Source organism: Triplophysa dalaica, chromosome 4 (genome assembly GCF_015846415.1).
Source record: "Triplophysa dalaica isolate WHDGS20190420 chromosome 4, ASM1584641v1, whole genome shotgun sequence".
In the NCBI taxonomy this organism is placed as follows: domain Eukaryota; kingdom Metazoa; phylum Chordata; class Actinopteri; order Cypriniformes; family Nemacheilidae; genus Triplophysa; species Triplophysa dalaica.
Genome location: NC_079545.1, coordinates 12,898,506 through 12,921,662, shown reverse-complemented (window position 1 = coordinate 12,921,662; position 23,157 = coordinate 12,898,506). Strand labels below are relative to the sequence as shown.

At 35.9% G+C, this 23,157-nt stretch overlaps 1 protein-coding gene across 2 annotated transcripts; it reads right to left on the bottom strand.

The window, feature by feature from the left end:
* Positions 1–519: 519 nt before the first annotated feature.
* slc39a14 (solute carrier family 39 member 14) lies at positions 520–22,559 on the bottom strand. Of its 2 annotated transcripts, none has more exons than XM_056745367.1 (9): positions 22,376–22,559; positions 17,282–17,568; positions 14,445–14,616; positions 10,839–11,008; positions 7,776–7,898; positions 7,050–7,235; positions 5,704–5,923; positions 5,249–5,433; positions 520–3,150 (listed from the first exon to the last, which is right to left on the bottom strand). In XM_056745367.1, exons 2-9 carry the CDS (start codon positions 17,549–17,551, stop codon positions 2,998–3,000), a joined length of 1,479 nt encoding a protein of 492 aa, XP_056601345.1. In that variant the 5' UTR covers positions 17,552–17,568; positions 22,376–22,559; the 3' UTR covers positions 520–2,997. The 2 variants fall into 2 exon arrangements, with proteins under 2 accessions (XP_056601345.1, XP_056601344.1); XM_056745366.1 differs by lacking the exon at positions 10,839–11,008 and adding an exon at positions 8,830–8,999 and having other exon boundaries at positions 22,376–22,558.
* Between the last annotated feature and the right edge of the window lie 598 nt (positions 22,560–23,157).

Genomic DNA, 23,157 nt, shown 5'->3' with positions numbered 1-23,157 from the left:
AAACTTTAGGACCGTATAGGTCATTTGGGATTGCGAGATATGACCATATTGGGAATGAGAATGCGCCTTCAAAATAAAAGTCCTAAATAAACCCAATTTTACACAAAAGCTTTAAATATTAATAGAACAGGTGGGAGATAAAAATCTTTAAGATATGTAAATATGTTTATGAATGATTCTATTAATAGCTCAAAACGTTTCTCCAAAATGTTTTAATCCAGTCCTCAATCGTTAGGAGAAAAAGAGTAAGACCAATTTTACAACGCAAGTTAGCCAAAAACTCATACTTCAGAAATGTTGATAAATGATGATTTTCACTTATTGTTACATTACCATATTTTCGCAACTATTACTTTTATATGTTAACCTACTTAATTAATGATGTGTAAAAAAAGTCAGTTTAATAACAATGTTTTGCAACAAACGCAATTCCACTGCCAATCCATACGAATATTTTAACTTCACATTTTATGTAGTCAAAAACTCACAACAAAAATCAACAATACAAACAACTACAAATTAATAGAAAAAAGTTTTTATCAGATGGTATTTTTTTTCATTGCACAATGAACTGAAAACCCATGGCTTGATATTTCCCAATGAAAAGAAAAATGTAAAACATGTCACCAGCAATCAGATTTCACATGTTGTACAAATGAAGTGCAACACAATTTACACAACACTTTAAATGTTTACAGTATTTAAAAATAATGCCTTCATCATTTTCAGATATACTAGCAATTACATTTCACACTAAACAGATCCCATTTTCTTTTACAGCAACCTCTTCTTATCATTTAAATATTAATAAGAGTATACATAAATTAAAGACATATTAACAATGACACGTTCTACACAAAGTTTGTTTTAAAATATAACTAAATTAAAATGAGGTACAAAAAACTAAAACGTTTGATCCTTAGATGAAGGTGTTGGGAGTAACCCTTCTTTAAAGCATAAACTCACTTCAGAGGAAATTTCTCAATGCATAGAAATTAGAATCAAGCTGAAACAATGTTGTAACCTGCGCGGCCTACAATGCCAAATGTAACTCCTAAATACACAAAGGGATATTTCAGAAAATTACAGCTGAAAGTCTACTGTAAATGCAAAAAAAAATTGCTGAAGAATGTTACTCGGATTTGCTGACCATATGTTTAAGTACAAAGATTTCAGTCTATAAAGAGCTATGTATCAACTTCATAGTGAACAAGATTACCATTGTAGCCATTTTTTTCAACAGCACACTGGGAATTCCAGTTTAATGAAAGCCCCTTAAAACCACCAATGCAATAGCAGCTAACATTACTTAAACATACAAAATGTGATGGAGATATAATGAAAGAGACAGATGATACAGGCTTTTAAAGATGGAAAAGACTAAATCTGATAGCTGAAGAAAAGGCTGCCAACACTAAAGACCGAAGATCACTTCTTCAATAATGTCACAGTTTGTACTAACCATTCATACTGTATTCTGCATAGAAAATATATTGTAGACAATTTTTATGAATATTCATTATTGACTACAAAACTCAAATTGTGCCTGCATTTGCTTACAATTTCTTACAATGACAACAATCTAAAATTGACTATTATAACACTATTATAGAAGAATGATGTAGTTTAGTTTTAAAACCTGGAGGAGAATTTCCTTTGCCAAGACAAAAATCTGTTCCAACAGAAATTTCCTATGGGCTTTCAGGATGGTAGTTTTTGGTTTGAGCAACATAATGTCTGTGATTAACATTACACTTTCCTGGTCTGATTGATAACTAAATACACCGCAAAAATGAAGCGATGACAGTATGTAATTGGATGTAACAATAGCTCTGTTGAGGGCAATATGTCTATTTGTGCTCTTGTAACTTAACTGGTTGAGCATTGCGTTTGCAACACAAATATCACGGGTTTGATTCCAAGGGAACACACACACTGACAAAAATATATATTTAAAAAATAATAAAAATAGCTGGCATTCACTTCAATTCATTAGATTCTGCCAAATGCATAAATGTAAAAGGTATTTAACCATCCACAACACTTTACCTATCCATGCACTTATGTCTGTCTATACATAAATACATAAAACAAATAAATCAAGAGATAATCAGAACTAATTTGGTTTTAAAATACTGTATAATCTGAAATGAAAAAAAAATTCACTGCCTAGTCATGTAAAAAAGGAACAGTTGGCAGGCATTTTTATAGAAGAAACTTGGTCTCTGCTTCTGTGACAAAGGGGATTAAAAAACAACCACTAACAGTGAAAGAATCAGGGACTTGTTTGTTTCAATCTCCACCTGTCTTTTTTGGTGGGTAATATGGAATGGTATTGTGAGATCTTTTAGAAATAATGCAAAGTACACCTGTTCGTAACAAAAAACTTCTTACAGTATGTGACCACACACTATAACTTACTAAACCAACATAAATAGTTTCAATCTAAGTGCTTACAGCTATTTAATTTTTGAATTTCTCTACAGACTAACAAAAGCACTCGGTATGAAGCACTGGAATTTGATCAGTTTCAGGATGTTTGTAAAGTCAAAGTAAAGTTTTTGGAAACATCCCATCTCATCAGGCTTATTGTCAAAAACCTCAAAAACAATAAGAACAGTATAAATGTTTACAAACAACCAGATTATTACAATAGGGTAGTTGGAAAAAAAAGAGGAACAGCATTGCGTCTTAAAATTATTTTGAGGGAAAAGGACAAGAGGAGTCCTAAACTACAGTAGAAAGGCAGATGTTCCATCCACAAGTCCTTGGTTCTGGATGAATCTAAACCTCAGTCAAACTTCTAGCCTCTTCAGACAGACCGCCGTTTAATCGGAGCCCAAAACACACCTTTCAATGTCTGTCCTAACCTAGTCCAGCTGGCTTTTAAAACATGCCAGCACTGCTGGAGGTTTAATGTTTAGCCCGGTAGATATCAGGTTTAAGTCCCAGATACTGAGTTAGTCCTTTTGGTTCAAAGTGTTTCTAGATCTTTTGCTATACAAGCTGTATCTGTCCAGAGTACATAGTGAGTAAAAGCATAATGGCAAAACCAGTCAGCAGCCCAGCGTTCTGGATGGCAAAAGTAACCATAGATCCGCTTCCTCCTGACTCCTCTTCCTCACGACTGACCTCGTTCATCTCTGGAAACTGCAGATGGCAGAGGAAAACAGAGAGGTTGAATCAACAGCATAGCTATAAAGATGAGTTTAATGGCAATGACTTTGTGTTTTCACGTCTTTGTTCATTTAGATTGAAGTGCGATGATCATCTCATATAATTCCCAATAGCGGCAGAGTACTTTGTGTATGTATTTATCAGGGTTGTTGTAGTTAAAAGGCTCACTGATTTGCTTTGAAATGCACAGCTTTGTGCAATGTGTTGATGTTATTTTGACTGAAATGTGAAGAACACATTTAATGGCTCCAAGCTCTTTTAAAAACAGCCAATTGGTTTGCCTCATAGCTTTGAATGGTATTGGCAGAAAAACTTCAAAATATGAATTTTGCATTATTTTTTACATATGCTTCAGGCTAACCAAGAAACATTCGCTTTGATTTCATGGGGGTTTTAAAGATTTTCCAACTAAATTATATTAAAAGCATTTTAGTATTAAAAAAGTTTCAGTGATTTCCAGCAAAAAATTTGCGGTTTAATTACTGGACTTTTAATTAATCATTTTCCTTGATCATCTCTACTTGTTCTCCTAAAATTGCTAAAGTAAAGTTAAAATAATCATATTTTCATATGTCAGTCACTATTCATTTGATAAATAAAAAAACATTGTATTGTACATTGTATTTTCTGTGTGTAGTAAATTTCTGCAAAACTTTTCAGTGTACGACTGGCATTACCGGATAAACCTACAAATTAAAGTACACTATAAAAGACAGAGGGATTACTTTAATATTTGCAAAATTTACCTTCAAGGGCCTCTAAGAGTTCTATTGCTCTTTCTACTTTTTCTTATTTTCATTTGGTGTAATATTAGCTAGAGGCAAGTAACAGTTGAAATCAAAGGTTTACATCACCCTTGCAAAATCTGAAAACTGCTGATATTTGGGAAAAATTAAGAGGGATTAAAAAAATTAAGGTTCCTTTATAATTTAGTCCTGCCCTGAACAAATTCACACCAAGAATATTAACAGAATTTTCCAAAAAGATCCCAGGTCAAAAGTTTACATCCCTGATTATTTATACTGTATGATGTTACCTGAACAATCAATGACAGTTTTTATGTTTTGTCATAGTTGCTTAAGGGTTTCTTGTTTGTCCTGAGTCAGTAAACTGTCTAATGATCTTCAGAAAAATAATCCAGGTCAATCTTTGCTTTTTCACATTTTGGAGATTTGACTCATATCCAGCAGTAACTGTATGATGTTGAGATTCCTCTTTTCACATTGAGGACAATCAAGAGACTCATACACAACTGTTGGAATAGACAGAAACATTCAGTGATACTCATGAAGTCAACACTTAATTTAAAGTTAGGTTGGTGTGAAACTCTGAAAACCTTTTTTTGTGTAAATTGTTATTTTTTGGTTTATATATAACTATATAAATTCATTAAATGAAGTGTTGACTTCATGAGTCTATATATATATATATATATATATATATATATATCATCATACAGTTACTGCTGGACATGAGTCAATATATAGAAATGCTGAAAAAGCAAAGATTCTGGAGGACCCCGATTCTTTTTCTGAAGATCAGTAGACAATTTAATGACTCGGGACAAACAAGAAACCCTTAAACAACTATGACTAAACATAAAAACTGTTATTGATTGTGCAGGTAACATTATACATTATTAATAATCAGGGGGATGTGAACTGACCTGGGATCTTTTTAGAAATTCTGTTATTATTCTATGGTGTGAACAATATGTTAACATTTCTTTCATAAAATAACTAGTTAAGGGCAGGAATAAATGAAAAATAAAGCTTAATATTCGAAATCCCTCTTAATTTTTCCCAAAATGTCATCATTTTCCAGATTCTGCAAAGGGGATGTAAACTTTTGACTTCAACTGTATATCGCCATCTGGTGGTCTATTTCCATTAAAAAAATTGTTGTAACCTGCAACAGCTTGACGACTAAAAAAAGAAACATTTCTTAGTTTTAGTATTTATCAACTCTCGTAAAAACAGCCTCACAGATCAAGACAACAAGAACTTTCTAAAGGTTTGGCTTTCGAACACCAGCTTTAAAGCCTGCCACGGGCTAGAACTAAATCTCTTACCATATCAGCCAGTGCTATGTAGAGGAACATGCCCCCGGCTAAAGCAAAAATCCAGCTAGGAGAGAAGCGATTTCCAGCCAGGATGCCGAAACCCATGCCCAGATAACAGCAGCAGGCTGACAGGAAGTTAAAGAACAGTGCCTGCTGAATGCTCATGCCAGCGTTTAGCAGGATCACAAAATCACCTGGACACAAATGACAAGATTGAACATTGCATTGTGACCATTTTTGATTTTGATATAAATTACATCTTGACAGGATGGAATCTTTATACAATGGTATTTTTAAAACCGCTGTTCCAAAATTAAGACAAACTAGCCTATTTATTTACTGTAAGACAAATCAACAATAATTATAATTTTACACATTTACATTAAGCATCTCCCGTTCACTGATAATATTTGAGAATGTGAGCAGGTGTTAAAGTCTCTATAAGGGATTAATGTAATTCTCACCCAATTCATGTGGAAACTCCTCACACAGGATGGCCACTGAAGTACTGATCCCTTGAAACACAGAGGCCGAGAAGGAGGCCCCGATAGCCAGACCGTCTATAAAATTATGGAGACCGTCGCTCAGAGTAATCATCCACGCCAAAGTCCCGATGTCAGAGTACGCCCTACCCTTCAGCCAATAGCATCCGCCCATTCTAGCACCGCCTGAACTTTGAGAGTCCTGCAACACGGATGCCAACACAGGAAGAAGTCAGAAGTGTAAATGAAAAATTAATTTCAGGACAACACTAGGGCTGTGCATTTAATCGAAAATGAATCGTAATCGTCAATTTTGGCCTTCAACAATAACAAAATAATCGGCTAAGGAACAGGTTTTATTCTGGGTTGGAGATCGCAAACCAAAACTGGACCAATCAGCTCTGAAGTGCTGATTGGAAAAGTGACTTGTAATTTACGCTGTGCAGGGTTCTTACATCTTTTATAAAGTCAAATTCCAGCACTTTTCCAGTATTTTTATTGTGTGATTTCATGCGTTTCCAGTATACATACTTAATCATAAAAGAGATGATATTGTGCTAAAAATATCCTAAAATGACATCCCAATTTATTGTTGACTGTCTTAAATAGTCCTACATTTTACATGCTTTTAATTTACAGGATTTCCATCACCCGTACAAACCCTTGCTGTGAAGCCACTCCCCACATATCCCTTGTTCCAAAAAAAAGTTTAAAGTGATAAGATGTTAGAGAGAAAATCTTTTGTGTTTATTTGTATTTTATATTTACATTTATAAGTTATAATTCAAAACGCAATGATATAATTATTATACAAGTTGATAATTAATATTTATTAATTAATATGAGACACTGCATTTAAATGAATATTACTATATTTGTATAAAACCAAACTTTAATATATAAAGCTTTTTAAAGTAATGAAGCATACATATTACTTTTAGACCTTTTTGTAAACCTTTATCACCTGTTCTGTGTGATTGGCTGTTTGCCGCACGTGTCACACTTTCAGGTGCATGCGCCTCACAAAGTCTGGATCAAACCGGAGTTGACAGAAAGTTTATACAAAGCGTTGTGCTACAGCTGAACCTGACATGAACCAGGTTGGGTTTGTCTGGTTTTGTCAACTCAAAACATACTCTGCAACTCTGTGTTTGTTCACCTCGATTCGTGATACAGTCCACTAAACAAAACTTGACAATAAAGCACAATACAGCTAATAAAAGAGGAATTTTCTTTCAATCGTAAACGCAATTCATTTTTGCTAAAAAAATAATAATAAGGGGACATGGTGAAAGTAAAGAATTCAGCATCTTTTGTTTTTTAGTCACCTGCACTGTTGGCCCTGAGCTTAGCATTTTGTCGTCCTCTCCGAGCCCTCTGACATCGACTTCCGCCCTTGTTAAAGATGCTACTCCCACCTCTCCATTTTGCAATTTATCCATAACACCATCCTCCAGGTCCCCATTAGTGCTGGCATAGTGCTCCACAGGGAAGTGACTGTGGCCGTGTGCTCCCTACAGGTGGAAGAGACAATTAGAAAGAGAGAGAGAGAGAGAGAGAATAAGTTCTTGACTTAAATCTCACACAAGAGGGTGCTGTATTACAACAACTCCAACTCTCCAAAGCAAACAATTTAATGATTAATCGAATGCAAGTTCACTGCTATTTGCTGAATAATACAAGTCATTTTGACCAAACCAACAGGTTATTTTGACCCCAATCAGGTTCTCCTAGGTCATAAGCTTTATTTACTTTTCCATTATTGTTTTGTTCAACACCCAAATGGAGAATGTCATATTTGAAAGCACATCACTGTTCAAAAGTGTTGCACCCCCTCAGGAACTGTCTATCCTGTAATACAAGACGTGTACATACTGTACACACATTGCAATCCAAACATTTTCAAAAATCTTCAGTTGAATTGTGCTTTGAAAGAAACGCTGCTCGGATGATATGACATCACGTGATCGGGAACCCATGTCATCGTGACAATGTCAAACTGCAAAGAGCTTCCGTGGTTCACCAACGGTACCGGCCATTAGTGTCAAGCTCACCCTGTCCTTTGGTTTTAAGATCATCTTCAGCACTTTCTCCATAAAGAAGAACAGGTAGAATCCTCCAAACACGACAGCAGACTTGGACACGTAATAATCCTCCATGGGGTCAAATCCAAAAGCCTGTATACAGAAAAAAATTCTTTAACAATGTCATTAAAGCTAAGTAGCAATTAAAGTAAATATATTTAAGCGATCATAAATAAATGTAATGTATGTAATGTTGTCTAGATCGTATGTAGTGTGCTAAATAATGAATCTGTAGTACATCATATAAAGTATATGTTTAGTGTGAATACATTTCAAACCACCCCTCAGTCGCTCTCCTAGACTCAGTGTTTTTCTGAAAACGTGGTTAAAATCTTAAATTGAAGAATGAAAAAAGACAAATGCTGTAAACGCTTTCTTTGTAGGTTTGTCACATTGTTATAAAAACAATCTAGAAAAGCGAGTTTGGGAATGATGTTGGATTTTGCCTTAGTGCTTCCCCCTCAGGAACTTCTCGCATCATCCAAATTAGTTTTTTGCCTTCCCTTTGAAGAATTACATAAACTGAATAATATACTTATAGGAATGAACTTCCATAGTGCCATACATGTACAAATAGCCGTAAAACATAAAGGAAAATGATTAACTATGATCATAAAATAATAACTGAAACAACATTTCGATTTGTGGATTCGTCCTAACTTGCATTTAATCGATTCCTGCTGGGGAGAACCACTAAGGTCAGTAAGATTTACATTTGTGATTAAAGAAATATTCTAACCCAAAAAAGAAAATTCTGTTATCATATATGTAGCAATGTTACTCTAATTTACTTAAGATCGCACAGAAAGAAAGTATGTTTGGTCTATTTACTCCACATACAAAGAGAGTAAGTATTTGACAACAGAAATTTTTATTTTTTGGGCAAAACATTCCTTCGACTGTCAGCCTCAACATATCCACATCAGAAGCTGTCTAATGTAGTTTTTTTAGAGAAAGTTGAATCTGACATGTCTGGCTGCGTGGCACACGTCTTTGAACCCATTCCCCCACGTGTCCACTCTACCTCTGGGATTAGTTGAAAGAGGGCGTTGGAGTACAGAGTACCAATGGCCAGGGCTATGAAGTACAGCAACAACCGCTTGTAAAAGGTTTTCCGCATGAAGGGAACCACACTTGCCCCGACCAATGAGCACAGAGATATCACTGTCACAGAGAGGAAACCATAACCCCAGACTGCCCAAATGACCAAAACAGAGAGAGGAGGTGGAAAAGAAAGGAGAAAAAGAAGAAAGAATATTTGAATTATTAAGTATAATTAAACGATGAAACGATGATATTTATCATTTTATTTCAATAGTGGTATTCATCCTTCTAAGAAAACAAGTAATGTGGACCATTATGGTTTGACATCAATTCATGCAACTCAAATAATATTCTTTAAAGCTGAAATCTGTAACTTTTGCTTTTTTATGGTATCCTCTGTTAAAAAACATAAAATTGTTTCCCGACAACTCTGTACCCAATAGCTGAATTTGTACCATTTCATTACTTTTATGAATCAGGGTAAGGTAAAGAGTGTCTTTATTTGGAACAAAAAAGTTACAGATTTCAGCTTTAATTCGAAAAAATATTTTCACTGGATTTCATTCATTGATTAATTCCATTTGCATTTGAAGCTAATTAAAAATATTAATTAACAGTAATAATTATAACCATTTCAGACACAGAACCACTTTTCATTATATCATCACAAAAACTCCAAAGTGTATAATTATTGTGTTTTATTCACAGAGGAAGTGGGGGCAGGCAGCTTCCTGCTAGAACAAAGGACAGCTTAAGAGACTCGATCACATACAATCATCATCTCTCCGTCCATCCAACCTAAAATCTTCCTAAAGGTGACAATCAACCACCCTATTTATGTTGAGCGACCAATGAACCGCAAACACCCAGTACACAAGGGTGTCCCTGTCCCTCAGTTTGACCGATGCCTTTGACAGCTCAACGACCCAACACTTCATTAACTCGACAAATAAGACAGAAATTTCAAAGCGGGTAAGACGATAAAAGAAGGTAGTGTACAAACAAAGACATTTCTAGGTGACCTTACTGATAGGTTCCTGCTCACAAAAATGATAAACTATAAAGAATGAAGTTGGTTTCCAAAAGACAATGACATTCTGCTTACTTTAAATCTGTATTGGTGTTTTATGATTGGCCGCTTTGTTTTCACCATTTCACTACTAATGAGTCCATGAAAGTCACTGGTATTAACTTAAACCCAATTTTCCAACTTCTACATTTTTGCCATGTTGCTTTTTAAACACCTGTTTTAATGAACTAGTGAAATTATTGGTTTGCATAAAAAGCCTTATGTGATGTTCAAAGTAAACGCGAATCATCGCTCTTTATTACGCGCGTGACCGGTGAAGGGCTTCACGCATCAGGACGTGTAAAAAATTCTATACTATAGTTCCTGCTATTGCAGATATATATGCCTTTCTTCAGTAAAGCGCTCAATTCTTGTGACTAGTTGTCATATGCGCATTTTGTCAAAACAAATGAGAATTGACATGCAACCATGTTTGAACTAACAGTGACATATTGATCATTAAGCTCAAAATTCTAGGACATGTATTAACCCACTGAAGTCATTTAGTTACTTAAATAACGGACGTATGTGGTTTTTCAATTTTATATTTCAGTGAACCATTAATCTACGAAATAAACAAGACATATCCGGCAACACTGGAGGGCACAAACAACCAAGCAGTAATGTTTAGTTTAGTTACACAAACAGGCAAAAACTACAGTAAATGTTTTAGCTTGTGTAGTTCCAAACTGCACCTACTGTGCAGGACAGAAGATAAAATCAACTGGAATAGAAAAAAAGATGACCACATTGAGAAGAGGCTTTGCTGTGAAGTTCTGGCTTGTTAAAAGTATGAAAACATTATGTAGAAGAGGAAAATGCTGAAAAGAGACAGCGATTCCAGGCCCCCCTTTGAGATTACTCCTGATCTGAGGTTGATTCGGTATGTTTGGGTGGAGATGGGTGGATGGATACTGAACCTCAGGCAGGAGCTGCAGGATGGCGGTGGAGAACAACGTTCCGATGGACAGAGCGATGAAAAAGACAAGTGTTCTGCGCATGAACCGTGTCCTCATCAGGGGAACCACAAAAACGCTGGTCAAAGCGAAAACGCTAACCACAGTCACGCTCAGAATAGAATAACCCCACACTGCAGGACACACACATACACATTTTAAAGACATGACATTATACCATTTGTCTATATGGGGATTAGAACATATATTACAGAGCTGCTCAGTTTGCCGTCCAACTTGAAAACCTAGAAATGCAAGAATTGTGTCAAAAACATGATCCGGGAATGACTGCACATGCAGACTGTAGGAGAGAATGTAATTATCTGGGAGGGAAACGTGGCAGGTGGGTGTTCAATACATATCGGATATCATGTGACACCATCAAAAGGGCTTTCTCTAAAACCAGTTTACATTTGTTTATACTGCAACTGTGGGCTATTCTTCTGATAAATCATTCAAAACGACAAACAACCTTCTGCTTTTAGTCAAATCTACTTTCTTTCTTACAACACAAACCTTGCGACGCAATTTGCATATGCCATTCAAAAATCCATTCACACATAAATCGGCACATGGCACAGTTTACATACAACATGCAACACGGCTTGGACTCATTTAATTCTCTTTGTTGTCCATCTCCTCAGTGTCTGCTCAAAAATACTTTCATTTTACTATAGTATTACTATGCACGTACCTTGGTATCTTAATAGGGTAGACCTAATCCTTAAAGTACATGAAACTTCATGTAAGGAATGAAAATTGGACCAGGATCAGAATACATAGACGTGGAAAAATAAAGAGACCAATTCAAAATTATTTTCAGTTTTCCTGAATTTACAGTTATAGGTATAGAAATGCCTTTAGTTAAAATGTTTTTTTTTTAATTCGGTGAACATCTTACATATTTCTCCCAAATCTGAAATAAAAATATTGTTCGAGAAAACTCGAGAAACAGACCAAAATTTGTGCATGTATTTAGGAAAAGTCGAAAATGAATTTTTATTTGATATCCTCGGTTTTGTACCACAGCTTTCCATTTCTTTTACATTGCTGTTGGATGACTTTGTGACTCCTGAGGTTTGCTTTTATTGGAATACAACAAACACTGGCCACGATAAATCTAGACATGCTGACTTGAAAAGAAAATTTGGAATTGTCTCTTGTTTTTTTCCCCCGGCTTTATATAAATCTCACATTATAGGATTGTGTAGTTGTTTCCCGTTTTATGTCTGGTTGACTCCCAAAATGTCTTTGAGTATTTCACAAACGCCCATGATATTCTATGAACCCTCTGTTTTGCCTTTTTATACCTCTTGCCTACACAGGGAATATTTTGGTTGAGCTTTTGAAAGACTCTCTAAACAAACAGACTCCTTTAAATTCTCCTGTCGTCAAGAGCGCTGTGATTGACTCCATATGCCATTTAAAATACAAAACATAAATAAACAACTGCAAGTCTATGTTATGCTTTATGTGAATGTGCACAGTGGGCCGTAACGTAAATGGACACTTAACAAAAATAAACAAACTATATTTTCTCAAAAAATAAATATTCTTTCATTCTTTTCAAATGCGGAACAATTGGTTTTTAAGTGTGACTAGTGTTCAAATGCTTTTCATAATCACATGAGCAGTGAGACACCAAGACACGTGTTGCATGACCACATTTTTCTAACTTTGCAGACTTTTGCTGTTCTTTTGACCACACGTTAACTTAAGTATTTAAAAAACGAAGTATTTGACACATCTGCATTTTTATCAGTAACGGGGAATTCTAAGTGGGCTATTGACACAAAATTTCACAGAAATCAGAACATTTAAGTATACAAGTTCAGTCATAATAAATAAAGTGAAATGACACAGGGAATAAGTATTCAACGCACTTTATTTAATACTTTGTAGAAAAGCCTTTGTCCAGTCGTTTGCATTGCTCAGGAGTGATTCTGGCCCATTCTTCCACACAAATGGTCTTTAAATCTTGAAGGTTCCTTGGGCCTCTTTTATGAACTTAGATCTTCAGTTCTCTCCATAGATTTTCAATGGGATTTAGGTCAGGTGATTGACTGGGCCATTCAAGCAGCTTGATTTTCTTTCTTTGAAACCACTTCATTGTGTCCTTGGCCTTGTGTTTGGGATCATTGTCTTGCTGAAATGTCCAACCTCTTTTCATTTTCAGCTTTCTGGTAGATGGCAGTACATTTCTCCATTAATCCTGCCTTCAATAATATGAAGTCTGCCAGTAACCCTTGCTGAAAAGCAGCCCCAAACCATGATGCTTCCACCCCCAAACTTAACTGTTGGTATGGTGTTCTTGGGGTGGTGGGCAGTGCAATTTCTTCTCCAAACATGGTGTTAAGAAAGACGTCCAAAAAGTTAAATTTTGCTTTCATGTGACCATACTATAGTCTCCCAATAATCCACAGGCTTCTCCAAATGCTCTTTCGCAAACTTTAACCGAGCCTCAACATGCTTTTTGTTCAGCAATTGAGTCTTGCGTGGTGAGCGTGCATGGAAGCCATGGCGGTTCAGTGCATTGCTTATAGTTTTCTTTGAAACAACATGGCCGGTGATCATTGCCTGTTTATGGTGAACCGATGCTCTTTCCATTTCCGGATAATGGCCCCCACAGTGCTCACAGGAACATTCAGCATTCTGGAAATGCGCCTATAACCATTCCCATCAAAATGCTTTTCAACGATATGATTACAAAGATCTACAGAGAGTTCTTTGCTTTTATCCATCATGAAGTCTTTCCTGTGTGCATCCTAGGTAATAAAAAGCCTTTATAGACCATCAATTAGGACTAAAGCAGCTGATATCAATTAGTACTGATAGGGGGCAGGGTTTCTCTCTCAATACTGACAGATTTCAGGTGATCTCCTGGCTTTCTATGTCATTTTGTTACCTTCATGTGTTCAATACTTATTCCCTGTGTCATTTCACTTTATTTATTATGACTGAACTTGTATACTTAAATGTTTTGATTTCTTTGTATGAATTCAATATTTGGCATGATGACTACATCTGGTGGAAATTGTGTCAATAGCCCACTTAGAAATCCCCTTACTGATAAAAATGCTGATGTGTCAAATACTTATTTTCCCCGCTGTAAATTCAAGACTCAACACAGGAGACTTTCATCACCTGGTTTACAGTTTAATCTCAGATTGCTTATCTACTGTATTTTTACAGGGTGGTCAAATCAAATACTTTCTGTACTACAGAGCAGATACACTATAACCCAGTCGCTGGTAAATGTGTGATAACATCTGCCGTACATTTCTTGCGGACGTGCAAAACGTTGCAGTTTAAAGAAAATATTAAGAGACATGTTACATCAAAGGATGAAAGTCTAAACAAACTGAATCTCAAGAAAACTGCACTCAAAACAAAAATGTTGTTACATTTTTATAATAATAATTTATCATAGTAGTATGCACTGCCAAATATATATATATATTAGGAAAAACAAACACACTATATAATATTTTACATACCTAATAACATGTTCATTTACACATATATATATATATATATATATATACATTTAATGGTTTACATCGGCCTTACCCTCAGCATCTGTGGGTCTGGGGCTGGTTTCGGGTTCTTGGTCCTGTTGTGTTTTACACGCTTCAGTACCTAGCTGCTGTAACATGGTGGGGCAGATCTCCTGTAGGCCCTGTCCATCTACACGGGACTGTTCGGTCATCCCATACATGGCCAGAGCATCCGCTGCCAAGCACTGAAAGCACAGGACAGAGGTTTCAATTACAGATCACTTATCTTACAGAAATCACAGTTTGTACTGGGGCTGTGGAGCTCCCACACCACAGGACACGGCTCAAGGATTTGACCTTGAGATCCGAGACGGCCCGATTTCAATGTGGTATTAATGTTTGCAGAATAAAATAAAAGTAAACAATCGAGTTGAATAAACAATTGCAGCTCAATAAGGTATTTTATCATTGTTGACAATATGTTACAGAACAATTTGTTACTCCAGAGTAATGTCCTGCTTTCGAGAAGCCACAACAGATGATATCGTTTTGCTAAAGGCAACACCAACAAAAACGATGTCTGGGTGTGGACAGAAACAGGAGGTTAATACACACAGTAATACAAATCAAGAAAATCAAGTTGTTACTTCGGAGTTTGGCGTCTCCAAAATGCACCTCTGAGTTTGTGTAGAATTCAAGTAGATTATGGAGCAGACAGTCTTGAAGTTTGACCATATTAACCATCCTGTTGTGTATCCAAATATAAATACTGTTTACATGAATTGAATCCAACCCACACATCCATGATTTAATGGTAAAAACAAGCAGACCAAACCCCAGATAATTACTCGAGTGGTGACATTTGGTGTGGTACAGGATTAGCTTCTCTAACGTCTTATAAACGGCCCCAGGCTGATCAACCGAGTCACGAGGGAGTGGAGACGTCGCAAATCTTTGAAAATATTTAAAAAGTTCCTCGCAAACCAAAGCGTGTGAAGAAAAGCAATTTATTTCAGAATGGCAAAGCAGTAGATTCCTGACAGTAAATAAAGAGTGTTTTTTACTTTTTTTTTTTTTTAATCCTTTTTGTAAAAAGTAACATTACCAAGTTGATTTTGAGAAAATAAATAAAACCTTCAATATAACTGTATTAGCACCTATTGTATTATTGCTCCTGTATGACATATCGCTTATTTCTCCCTGAACTCTCTGTAAGTCGCTTTGGATAAAAGCATCTGCTAAATGACTAAATGTAAATGTAATGTAAAAGTGGACATCAGGTGGAATGCAGGATTCATGGGCCGGTGGGCATGTTTTTCCCCGCAACTGTATTCATTTAATCAGTCAAACATCTGACCTTTGCGTCTCTGGCCGTGGCCGCATGTGTGGCCTTGGACCGTAAAAATAGTAGCACAGGAATATTTGTGGCAATAGCCAACAATACATTGTATAGGTTAAAATTATACATTTTTCTTTTATGCCAAAAATGATTATTAGGATATTAAGTAAAGATCATGTTCCATGAAGATATTTTGTTAATTATTCCTACTGTTAATATATCAAAGCTTTATTTTGTAAGTGGATGCAGCGAAATCGTGAACGAAAAGGGCCGGAAACACGCCTACAAACTTCGCTCGCTGCTGCCTGCTCTTTGGGAATTACCCACTCAAGTTTGGTATCTATGTAAAGCTTAGAATATCTGCTTTCGGGTTCATCTACTCTCAACAACATAATTACAGCTGTTGACCAATAGAGGATTAAAACAAACCGGTTTATTCTTAGCAACGGCCTGCTACAAATTACCCTTAAAATTACAGATTTTCAAATAGGTGTATCTCGGTCAAATATTGTCCTATCCTAACTAACCATACATATATCAATGGAGCCCTTATTCAGCTTCGACTGGTTTTGTGGTAACATATAGTCGAAGTGAATTGTGAGAGTGACAGGTAAATGTGTAAGCGTGTAGATCTTTAGAACAAGTTCATGTTTGTATTTGGCGTGCTATGTACACGCAGGAATTATCTTTTGCTTGCATGTGATAACAATTTTGTTGCGCACATAAAACCTAACCCACACCATCATGAGTTGACAGTGCGCATCATATGTACGTTAAACGTACCTTTTTAATATAGCATGCCAAATACAAACAAACTTGTGCTGCGCTAGAGTTCGAGTAGGACTTACAGACAGACATTTATGTGAATTAAATAAAGTATTTTGCCACTTCATGACACTTAAACACACCCCGGAATTAAGAAAAGTATTTTACGTATTATATTATATTTTATTATAAGTATTATATGGGAATAATATGTGCTCATAAAATACTTTTTGATAAAAATGACCCATGCTGCCTTATTTATTTATGGCTTGTTGACGTTTTATATAATATGCAGAACAAAAAATGCTGTAAATGTGTAATCCAAATCACTCTGTTTTGCTCTTTGAAAGCTTTTTACAACTTAAACATATCAAAATGATATTACTGTACAACTACAGTTACTTTAACTACAGATCAGTGGTCCTATAATCAGTTACTACTATCAGTTTATAATTGACAAACAAAAGAATGAGCTTGAAACCATCTTCATGATGAAGTTACTCAAGTTATTTTTCATTAGAAATATAATTAGATGAGTGACCTTTCATCATTTGCATTCAAGCAAACATTTGACATTTCCTTTTGTATATTCAAGCTGATGTTTCTCACAAATTCATACCCAATTTATAAATCACTATACTATCATACGGTCAAGAACAGCAGTATGGCAAGAGTGGCTAAAAGTTTTTCTTAATGTACTTGCGTTAAAGCTGATTTTCATTTATTTTCAAGAAAAATTGTACAGATAACAGCTTTAAAACCTGTTAATGAAGCTTTATGTTGTAACCATCTTGAGATGGACTCACCTTCGATGCATTGGTTTTGGTGGGCTGCGGTTGTACGTTGGGGTCTCCGCTCTGCCCACCATTTAACTGCATGAGGAGCGACCGAAGCTGTGGGACTGAGATGGTGGTGTTATCCCCATATTGTGTAAGCAGTTCCTGAAGAACTTGAACGGCGGATGGTCCTTTCTGTCCACTGACATTCCCTATTGGCCACTGGAGCAGACCGAGGGTCAAGGTCAGGCCAATGGTCAAGATCAGCTGTTTAAAGCCACTGGCTTGTCCCGAGGTCATGACTGAATCCGCAAATGCTACAGACAGAGAAAGAGGTTAATGAATACACATAAAAGAAATTCAGAGAGCATACACAGATTTTGCTTTATAATATAGTCTATTTCAATTCCATCTTAGCAGCTAGCAGGTAGACCATGTTAAGTCTCTCCAAATAATGGAGTTATTGAGATTAGCTTCTGCCAGACAGAACAGGTTTTCTTCGCCGCAGACTAACCATTCAAGAACATGTGGAAACAATTATGCATGTGAATATTTTTGTTCATTCATGATTGGTGAATGAATGGTGTAATGTTTTCAAACAACAGGGAAAAAACCCAGTTGAAAACAAATTACCTCTACCTGTCACACAAGATTGAATGATTCCCCAATGAGATAATTGGGCCCCAACGACCCCCTTAGCTAAGACACCAGATGTCACTGTAGCGTAAACTTTGTATTAGTAAGATTAAGTGTTACCAATACTTTGTGGTAGATTTATTATAGGAAAAAAGTAATTTTCAGAACAGTGAAAAGGATCATAAGGTTTTTATTCCCAGCAGTTTCCAGACATTTTTGCATTCCATTTGACTTTGTAGATAAAATCTTTTCGTTTTCTTTTTAAAATCCCCCAAAATTTGTCACACAACTTAAAAAAAAAAACATCAAATAGGGTTAAAGAAATACGTCACAGGATAAGAAAATGAACGAACAAAGATAACAATATTTGACAAGCTAAAATATACCTTGACTTGTCAGAGCGGAACCAATCATTTATTTAGTATTCTTGAAAAAACGGACACTTTGACTTTTCTAGAAGTGTCTTCAAGCTTAAAAGTTGCTAGATGTGATCAATTGCTAAGACCCAATGTTTATATTAAATTATTTGGAGCTAATTTATAGTCATGACTTTTCTGCGAATCATCTGTATCTGGGTTTCATCACATTCTAAAAGGCTGAATATAATGAAGTACCATTCATCATTTACCAAAACCCTTTAAGTCCAGATACAAAAAAAAACAAAAACAACGCTAGACTGACCTCGCTTAACCCTAACTGACCAGTTCATCAGCCAGGTTCATGTCGTTTAGACACCAAAATTGATAAATGCAAAAATGTTGTCAAAGATTAGTAAGACATGTGCTTGTAAAACCAGTTGACTAAAAACTATTCTGATTGTAGACAAAAATTCGGGCAACCAAGGTTTTGGAAAGACAGCGACAAAATCTTTGTTGCGTGTGTAGGGGAGGTTACTGCTGGTTGAAGGTAGGTTGGCTTTGTGTATGTATATATGTGTGTGTGTGTGTGTGTGTGTGTGTGTGTGTGTGTGTGTGTGTGTATGGATGGATGGATGGAGACACAAAGGTAATGTGATCCTCCCTGACTTATTGATAATATATGAGCACCTCAAAAAGCAAGGCAATGCTTGAACAGTACAGCACATGCACCATAAGGTAACTATCTTGAAATTCACGTTTCTCCACATCTGGGTGGACATGAGATTTAATGAAAAAAGACGTAATTATTTTGTTTAAAAAGAAAAACACTGATACAACATTCACAACTTGTCCTCTTTAAGATATGAAGTTGCACATTGAATTGACTAAAGATAGCAGCTGCGAATACTGTTTACAATCTTAATGGTGCTTCATGATGCCATAAAATAACTTTTTGTCTAAATGGCTTCATAAAAAACCTTTAACATCCGAACATCACTAAAGCTTCTTTGTGATGAAAAAGGTTATTCAGATTATAATCTGGAATAGAAAGTCTTATATCCCACAATGTTTGTCCCACATATATGAATGATATCAGAAACTAAACAACTTTTTTTACATTTACACTGGAACCTGTAACCAGGTCACTGCTGCCTCCCAGCAACAGAATTATACTTCAGATAATGACACAGGGTCATAACAACCCTGTCTGAAGATTCTTGTGGTCAGTTATTTCAGGACATAAGATAAGCCATTATAAATAATGCCTGCCATTCAGAGTTTTAAGGGACACTATATTCAATAAAGGTTAGAGAGATCAGCTCTAAATCTTTGATCCACTAAAGATATGGATTGATCTGATATCACACTTTTCAAAGTAAAACCAGTTCTACAAAACTTAGCTTTACAACAATATGAACTAAAGACAGCGTCTTAAAATAGTACCACAACCGAAACTCAATCATAAGGCCTAATTATTTTAATGCATGACTATCAGAACGTCAATCAATTTTTTCAAGGCAAACAACCAAAGTCAAATTTGACACATTTCACAGTTTTTTTTACAAAAACGTGAAATAAAGGAACAAAGTAGGGCTGTCAAACGATTAATCACAATTAATCGCATCCAGAATAAAAGATATGTTTACATATATGTCTGTGTAATGTGCATATTAATTTTGTATTTATAAAAACATACACATACATGCATATTTTTAAGAAAAATATAATAAAATGTATAAACATTTATATTACCATTTAAATTTTAAAATAAATACTTCCTAAATATGTATTTATGTATGTGTTTATAAAAACAAAACTAATATAAACAGTACACAGAAATATATTGTGTAAACACAAACTTTTATTCTGTATGCTATTTATCGCGGTTAATTGTTTTACAGTCCTAGAACAAAGGAATGCAGTTTTTGCGATAACATGGTGCATTTTTTACCTTTAAAAGCATGATCAATCAGATAGAAAAGAGAAACAAAAATGAGCCACCAGTACATAATAAATAAATAAATACAATCATACTGGTGGGTGAGCAAATAAGCTCAATTCATTTCACTAGAAAAAGAAGCGCTAAGGTCTGACAGTTCACTTCTTAAAACACCTACAAATCCGCTTTACATCTTAATGTCTTCATAAAGAGAATCACAGACACAAATCTGCTCACTTGCAGAAAATAGTTGAGAAATTTTCCACCAATAAACATCTCCAGTCTGCTGAGCAGGCAGGAGTCAAGGCTTGACTCAGGTGATAACCACAAGAGGACATCTCCTTATCAACCTCTAGATTGCATCTGATGTCAAGCTGACGCTCTACGAATACGCACATAACAGGGGTAACAGACAACAGGGAAAACAATTGGCGGATAGGCAATATGCTATTAAAGGAACAGTTGGAAAAGTACTAGGAAAGCCTTTCGTAGATCACATGAGGAAATGTAGTATGGCTTTCGGAAAGGTCTGCATAAAAATACTGCTCCCAAAACAGAACAAAGCGGTTTAAGCAAAAGTGTTGGACTAGATTAACAAACAAACAGGCTAAATTTAGACACAACACTAGGATGTTTAAGCATCACTGTTGCTACGAAGCACACACACTACTCTGAACAATTCTGTTTGAAGGTTATAAGGAATTTGAGCACTACGACTTGCTGACATCAGGCAAATTGAATCCTGTTGTTGGCAGGCCTTGAACCCCCTTCTACACTTTGACACCTGAGGTCTTGGCATCATTTGAAGATGTCTTTAAACAACAGGAGCAAATATCCTGTAACAAATATTAACCTTCATGGAAACGTCACTAATTCACACGGTAACCAACTATTAAACACACCACGCTTTAAAAGAAAACAAGTTTACCTGTTGATCACCTTCTTCACAAAGCAATTCTTCATGTGCTAGTGTCACTGGCACATACAGTAAATGCTGAGCACCTCAGTGATCAAAGCCCCTTTATACAGTAGACAATGGGGGTGAACTGAGACTGTAATTAAATCAACAAACCTGTCATTAAAGAAAACCGTATAATGCCAGAGAGAACACTTCCCTTTAGCTTGTGAAGGCACTTATAGATAAGTTACCCTCAAGGAACTAGGCATCATCAATCAGCACCAGTTCAGCTCTCCTGCCTGCCCACTAAGCTGGAAAAATGCATAACAAGCAGTTGTGAAGTCTTCCGTAATACGTTCAAATAACAAAACCAGAAGGACTTCACGAGAGCTCTATGGATCTCCAACATAATTTACTAAAGAAACCTTTTTTAACATTTACACAAATAAGGGTCATATTTAGTCAAGTATTTTAGAGCTGATCATATCTAGAAAAAGAAAATCATATTCAGGTCAAGAAATTTCAATTTTGCTTTAGGTTTCTCCATTACAGCACAGTACTATATTTTCAGTTTAACAACTTTGACAAATAAAACTATTACACTGTAAAATAAAAGTTGTATTACCTACTGTTATTCATATAACATTGTATACAGTAATTCCTAAAATAGCTTAACATTACATTCCACGTCTGCACAAGCTGTCAGATGAACAAAAAACAAAATCTTAACAGACCAGTTTTCCTCTGCACTGCTGCGTGCGCTCTAACGTTACGTAGCCATGACCGAATGACTTTTTTATTACGTTCTCGAAAAGCTCAAACTTTAAAACAAACAAACAAACACCCACCCACAAATAAATCAATTTACGACCACGTACGACTCTGCTCTGTCAATATTACTCATTCATAAGCGGCTTATAACACAAACCCAGGACGCAGGCAAGTGAGAAATCTTAAATGATGTAAATTGTAAAGTTTGAAGACGTTGAAAATGAGTGAAGAGTATAGATGCAGGTAGATATATTCATAATGACTGCGTATAAAGATAAACATCACATCACATCACATCACATCACATCTGCTGACAGCAGGCCATCAATAGACCTCTATACAGTTGCATCATCACAGGACGCTCACAGCCACTAATAACCATAATAACGGCTGTGATTTGTTGTATAAAACACCAATTATCCCGGCACGGAGAAAACCTGTGAACCTCACTGACGTGGTTAATGCGTAGCCAGGTAGTAGGGTAAGGTTAAATTAAAGAAACGCAGCAAAAAGCAACACACCTCACTTATATTGAGATTTGTCGATCTGTGGAAGCGTGTCCGGTTCGTTAACTGACCATCCAGAATACTCGAAGCGACTTGAGGATAACCCGTTTAAACCCCAAGCCGGATGGCTTTCCTTTTATCAACAGTGACCCATTCACAAGACAGCGGCGTGTTGCTGACACGCGAGACGGGGGCGGTGACGTCATTTAAAAGCGCCGCCACGAATATCTGTATACTCATTAATATTGAGCAGTAAGACCTTCCTCGATTGGATTACACATTGTAATGTCAGCGATACTTGTTAATATTCAAGCTTTCAGCGTCAATATGAAGAATATTTATAGAGTAATTAAGCCTCGAGTTGGGATTCGTCAGTTCTTTTATTCTTGTACTCGTATCACGTTGACAGATGCAGAAGCGTCGTCAAGAGAGTTTTAGTTATAATTTAATATTTTTGCTTTGGTAGTACGTGAGCAGGACAAGACTCTTTTGATTTATTTTGTTAACTTAATTAATTATTGCACAACGAATTCATGCGTGAAGATGATGACATAACTTTTGTGTTGTTTTTAATCGAGTTATTTATAAAACTCAAAAGTAAACTGCAACAACGAGTTCTGCTCGCTTGTGAAAAACAGGATTTCTTTAATGCTTGCATCGGTAACTTCTAACAGGTTTATTGACGCAATGGTGGTATCGGCGAACTGGGCAAGTTGTGGCATTAACTTCTACCCTTAACATTTAGTTGACAATCGCGAAAAATCTGGACAAAAAAATTAAAACAATAAATATTTGAC

Excerpts from the sequence above, each read along its gene's own strand:
- slc39a14 (XM_056745367.1), bottom strand. The coding sequence starts at position 17,551 with ATGACCTCGGGACAAGCCAGTGGCTTTAAACAGCTGATCTTGACCATT. Across the intron at positions 11,009-14,444 it reads CAGACCCACAGATGCTGAGG|TGTGGGGTTATTCTATTCTG; the intron begins GTAAGGCCGATG and ends TGTGTCCTGCAG. Across the intron at positions 5,924-7,049 it reads GCTCAGGGCCAACAGTGCAG|GACTCTCAAAGTTCAGGCGG; the intron begins GTGACTAAAAAA and ends TCCGTGTTGCAG.